This window comes from Jaculus jaculus, chromosome 1 (genome assembly GCF_020740685.1).
Source record: "Jaculus jaculus isolate mJacJac1 chromosome 1, mJacJac1.mat.Y.cur, whole genome shotgun sequence".
Lineage (NCBI taxonomy): Eukaryota > Metazoa > Chordata > Mammalia > Rodentia > Dipodidae > Jaculus > Jaculus jaculus.
Window position 1 is genome coordinate 169,074,644 of NC_059102.1, and position 6,170 is coordinate 169,080,813.

The 6,170-nt window shown below is 43.9% G+C and overlaps 1 protein-coding gene across 1 annotated transcript; it reads right to left on the reverse strand.

Moving 5' to 3' along the window:
• Positions 1 to 4,751: 4,751 nt before the first annotated feature.
• LOC123456744 (olfactory receptor 10V1-like) lies at positions 4,752 to 5,690 on the reverse strand. Its single transcript, XM_045141108.1, has one exon. It carries the CDS (start codon positions 5,688 to 5,690, stop codon positions 4,752 to 4,754), a length of 939 nt encoding a protein of 312 aa, XP_044997043.1.
• Between the last annotated feature and the right edge of the window lie 480 nt (positions 5,691 to 6,170).

The following is a 6,170-nucleotide window of genomic DNA, read 5'->3' on the forward strand; positions in this document are numbered from 1 at the left end:
ATTCTTCACATCTCCCTAAAATAGAAAATAACTTTGCAGGCAAGTGCCTTAAATGCTAAGCCATCTCTCCAGTCCTAATGACTTTTTACTAACACGCTTACTCAGATCATCCATTCTACCTGTCTTTCTCTGAGTCTACTTGTCTTCTAAACTTAAATATCCTATCTACAGAGCCCAGCATGGTGGCTCATACTACGAGTGAGAGTGAGACCCTACTTCAAAAAACAACCAACTAAACAAAGCTCCCATCTGCAACCACAGCCACTGTGGCCATCCTCATCTTATTGTGACCTGTAGGCACATTGATGCTTGCATTTTTCCTCTCAGTTTTGCTTTTCTTCCTACTTAATTTAGATTCTGGCATATCATCTCATTTATTCCTTTTTAAATTTATTTTATTTGATTTATTTACAAGCAGAGAGATAGAAATAGAGAGGAGATAGAGAGAGGATGAGCATGCTGGGCCCTCTAGCCACTGCAAACAAGCTCCAGATGCATGTGCCTCCTTGTGCATCTGGCTTACGTGGGTCCTGGAGAATTAAACTGGGATCCTTTGGCTTTGTAGGCAAATGCCTTAACCACTAAGCCACCTATCCAGCCCTCTTTGGATTTTTTTGAGACAAGTACTCTCTGAATAGCCCTGGTGTGGTGGTTTAAATAGAATAGATGGCCCCCAATATATTCAGTTGTTTGTAGTTTGCATCTGCAGCCACCTGGCTGGAGGCAGTATCACTGTGTGGATCTTAAGGTGTGGTGGTGGGTTTTAGATTTCAATCTAAAGATATGCAAAGTGTGCCTACCTGGAGTTTTTGAAATGTGCTGTGTGGCTTTTGGCTTTTAGGCTTGTGCTTCTCTCTCTCTGCTTAGTCCTGTGAAAACAGGCCAGTTTCTTCTGCCATTATGGAACTTCCCCTGGGTCTGTAAGCTTCAATAAATATCCCTTCCTCCATAAAAAAAAAAAAAGAAAAGAAAAGAAAAGAAAATCCTGGCAAGAAGCCTAGTATTATCAGTGACCTTCAAAAAACAAGGCGACTTAGGGCTATGGAGATGGCTACATAAATAAAGCACTTTCCACATAAGCCTGGAGACCTTAATTCATAACTGCAGACTCCATGTAAAAGTCAGAAGTTGTGGTGTGCTTCTGTAATCTCAGCACATCAACAACTGGCGACTGCAAGGGGAAGCAGGGACAAAAAAAATTCCACTTAATCCCAGCCCTTGGGAGGCAGAGGTAGAAGGATCACTACCTCAGGAGACTACCTGAGACTACATGGTGAATTCCAGGTCAGCCTGGGCTACAGTGAGACCCTACCTTGGAAAACAAAACAAAATTCCAGAAATCCTACAGTACAGTACAGTGGTGAACAACAACTAAAACAAGAGACTCAACCTCAATCAAAGTGGAAGTCAAGGACCAATGCTTGAAATGTGGCCTCTGATCACATAAGCACCATGGCACATGCCTGCCCACACATGTACACAAGCATGCACACACCAAAAAATACAATTAATAAAAACTATGTTGTTTCTAACAGCAAGTTTGAATACAAGTCAGGGAGCAGGACAATTTTAGGAAAGTACAAGTGAAAGGTACTGGGTGCACTATGGCTTTGACCTTTGAGTAATTGCTAAAGTCAGCCATGCAGCATGACTGTTTCTCCATATGGCTGTTTTGTTTTTTTTTTTAATTTTTTTTATTTATTTATTAGAGAGCGACAGACACAGAGAGAAAGACAGATAGAGGAAGAGAGAGAGAATGGGCGTGCCAGGGCTTCCAGCCTCTGCAAACGAACTCCAGATGCGTGCGCCCCTTTGTGCATCTGGCTAACGTGGGACCTGGGGAACTGAGCCTCGAACCGGGGTCCTTAGGCTTCACAGGCAAACGCTTAACCACTAAGCCATCTCTCCAGCCCCATATGGCTTTTTGAATGACCAAAGTGAGTATTCCACTATACTTTAAATTTTTTTTTTAAATTTTACTTTATTTATTTATTTGAGAGAGGGAGAGAGAGAGAGAAATAGGCAGGGAGAGAGAGAGAGAATGGGTGTGCCAGGATCTCCAGCCACTACAAACTCCAGATGTGTACAACCCCTTGTGCATCTGGCTTAAGTGGGCCCTGGGCAATCGAACCTGGGTCCTTTGGCTTTGCAGACAGGTGCCTTAACCACTAAACCATTTTGCCAGCCTAACTGTACTTTTATAGTTTTCTTTTGCTTTAATATAGCCAGAAAATGAATGAAGAACATCAGTACATATCATTTCCACTCCATTTTTAACTTTAATAAAATGTATTTTAATAATTTATTTATTCATTTATTTATTTGAGAGAGAGAGAGAGAGAGAGAATGGGCACACCAGGGCCTCTAACCACTGCACATGAACTCCAGACACATGTACCATCTTATGCAGCTGGCTTGTGTGGGTTCTGAGGAGTCAAACCTAGGTCTTTTGCTTTGCAGGCAAGTGCCTTAACTGCTAAGCCATCTCTTCAGCCCATAAAATATATTTTTATATTGTTTCTTTACTCAGAAAGAGAGAATATGGGCATGCCGGGGCCTCTTGCTACTGCAAATGAACTTCAGACACATGCACCACTTTGTGCATCTGGCTTTACATGGATTCCAGGGAATCAAACCTGGGCCAGCAGGCTTTAAAAGCAAGTGCCTTTAACCACTGAACCATCTCTGCAGTTCTCAACTCCACGTTCATTATAAATTAAATTAAATTAAACTAAATTACATTAAATTAAATTAAAAACCACAGAAGGTCACCTTTCCATGCTCACAAGGGATATAGATTGTTTGTTTTTAATTTTTTTATTAATTAGTTTTGTATTCAGCAAATACAGTCAGTTTGGTACCATTATTAGGTTCATCCATGTCCTACCCCCCCCCGGCCCCTCCTTGTTGAGGTATATGGGTCATGTATTCTGGAGTTAGCCCGCAGTTATGGGTAGGATAAATGTCTCTGCATATCATGACCCAACACGTGGCTCTGACATTCTTTCCTCCCCCTCTTCCGCAAAATTTCCCTGAGCCATGTTGGCTTCATTTTTGGTCTGCCTCAATGATGAGGTGTTGGGGTCCTCTGGGTCTCTGGATTTCTGATTTGGTAGGAGTTGATTTTTCTCTGTGTTGATCTCCTTACCCCTTGTGCTGGTATCCGGTTCACCAGGGAAACAGCACCCTTGCTTGTTTCACCAATTGTTCTTAGTTTCAGCCAGGGCCCTTGTGACGTATGATGGGGTGGCGCTCTCCTTAGGATCTGCAGATATAGATAGTTTGTATAAGAGCTAGCAACCATATGTCCAGGTTGTAGAACCAAACTGCCCAGGTCCAATCTCACTTTGACCGTTACTCATTCTGTGACCTTGGATAGGTTGAATCTCCCTTGCTTCAGTCTCCCTATCTATAAGTAGAGATGAAAATAATATACAGTTCATGTGTTTTGCAGAGCTAAATGAGATTTAAGGCATTAGCTACATCCAACTTTTTTCCTACTTCCTACTCCTCTTATAACAAATAAGAACAGAGAGTTCAATAAATATTTGTTACCTGACATCTTTAATGTTATCGAATGAATACATCCCTAAGTAACCAATGAATGGATAATGAGTGCCCATACATTATGAATACATGGTAAACCATCTGTGTTCTGAGAGCATTCCTTGAGAGAAATGATCACTGGGTAAATTATTATCACTCTAATAAGGACCATGCAAATGAGTCTTTGCCCATCTCATAGTGTCTACCATCTGTGTGTATCTTCATGGAGTCGATAGATTTGATGAGGCTCCAGATTTGAATCAATATTTCCCCAAATGAACCTGACAGAGACTCTGTTGACAAGTAGCTTTCCATATTGTAGATGCATAGCTAATGAGAGACAGAAAAGGAGAAAGTGTGACTGTGTGTGAGACAGAGAGACAGAGGTGAATAGCGGGGCAACGATAGCACAGAGGTCAAAAGGGAGCAGGATACTAGCAAATGAATGCAGCTGGAGAGATTGATACGAACGCACATCGACTCCAAGTACAGGATACTAGCAAATGAATGCAGCTGGAGAGATCGATACGAACGCACACCGACTCCAAGTACAGGATACTAGCAAATGAATGCAGCTGGAGAGATTGATACGAACGCACACCGACTCCAAGTACAGGATACTAGCAAATGAATGCAGCTTGAGAGATTGATACGAACGCACATCGACTCCAAGTAAAATGATTTTTAAAAAATTGAGGTGAAACAAAGCTTGAGATCGAGCTTTCCCTGGAAAAGAAGGTTGAAGATGAATAACTTTAAAACTTCAACATGTACAAAATAGAAGTCATGAGAGACTGTGTTAAATGCTCCCAGTTTTCCCAGTATCGTCTTGTTGTTGGCGTTGATGCTTCCCAGATGTGCAGTGTTTGGGATTAATGACACCCTAAGTATACCTGAAAAAAAGCCCAAGGTAAGGCCCAGGCATTCATGGGATATCTGGGGTGCTGATTAGGTAATGCACTGCTGCGTCATTATTTAAAAGTCAGAAATTTATTTCACAAAATATGTCTCTTGAACCTCAGTGCTACCTCAGAGTTTATCAATACTGGAGGAATTTTCATCCTTGTTTTAAGCAATGACTTAACATAAGGCTGAGCAAACATACATGGCTTTTGGAAAGTGATGAGACCAGAAAGACTGATGGCAATGACAACCTCTTCTTGCTCAGCAATGCAGTAGAGGATCATCCAGGCTTCTTGCAATGCTTAGAGCAGAAGTAACTTCATTACTGCCTTCTTCAAGGCATCCTTAAGCTCTCTGTTCCTCATGCTGTAGATCAGTGGGTTCAGCATAGGGGTGATGAACGTGTAAACCACTGAAATTACCTGGCCCCTCTCAGGAGAGTAGCTGGAGCTGGGGCACAAGTAGATGAGGCTCGTGCATCCATACTGGAGGAGGACCACGGTCAGGTGGGAGGAGCAGGTGGAGAAGGCCTTGTGCCTCCCCTCTGCTGAGCGGATCTTTAAGATGGCAGCCGCAATGAAGACATAGGAGAGCAGGATGAGGAGGAAGGGGATGGTGAGGACAATGACACTGACCACAAACAGCGTGGCCTCATGGACATGGGTGTCTGCACAGGCCAGTCTCATGACAGGGAGGACATCGCAGTAGAACAAGCTGATTTCTTTACTGCTGCAGAACGGGAGTCGGAAGATGAGCACAGTCAACTGCATGGCCAAGATGAAGCCCAGCAGCAGCGACCCCAGGGCCAGCTGGACACACAGGCGCCAGCTCATGATGAGTGTGTAGCGCAGAGGGTGGCAGATGGCCACAAACCGGTCATAGGCCATGATGGCCAGCAGAATGCAGTCAGCACTGCCCAGGAAGATGAAGAAAAACATCTGGGCACCACAGCCTGGCAGGGAGATGGCCGTTCTCTCCACAGACAGGATGCCAGCCAGCGTGAGAGGGGCGATGGTGGACGAGTAGAAGATCTCCAGGCTCGCCAGGTTTGCCAGGAAGAAGTACATCGGGGTGTGCAGGCAGCGATGGATCCAGATGGTGAGGAAAATGGACATGTTCCCACTGAGGCTGACCACATACATGATGAGAAAGAACACAAAGATCAGCACCTGCACCTCGGGGAGCCGGGAGAAGGGGCGGAAGTGGAAGAGGAGCCTCCCGGTCTGGTTGGCCTCCTCCATGTGCTTGACGCGGTGGGTCTGCCTGGAGCACAGGTGCTGCCCCTCAGGACAGGCGGGTGTCAGGACCTGCTGCTCCTGCTGGGTGTGCTCTCAACACCTGCCCACACTCGGCCATTGGTGCCTCAGGTCCAGCTGTCTGGACACCCAGACTAAATTCAGCCATGCCTGTAACAGCTTTACTGCTCTCATCATGTGGAAAACTGAAAACTTCTGTTAGAATAAAATATAAAATGATTATCACTTCAACCATTCATTTGCCAGAGGCATTAACTACATTCATATTGTATAACCACTAACTCTACCTTATTAGCCCCTAAAACCCTGACCCTTTTATGCACTAACTCTCCACTATCATCTACTTCCAGTCCTAGTGACCTTTACTGTTTTCTGCCTCTATGAATTTGCCTTTTTTAGGTACATTATTATAAATGGAATCAAGCAATGTTTTTCCATTATGTTCATATTATTTCATTAAGCATA

Bases quoted from the DNA above. Each gene is read 5' to 3' on its own strand.
- LOC123456744 (XM_045141108.1), bottom strand. From the start codon at position 5,690: ATGGAGGAGGCCAACCAGACCGGGAGGCTCCTCTTCCACTTCCGCCCC.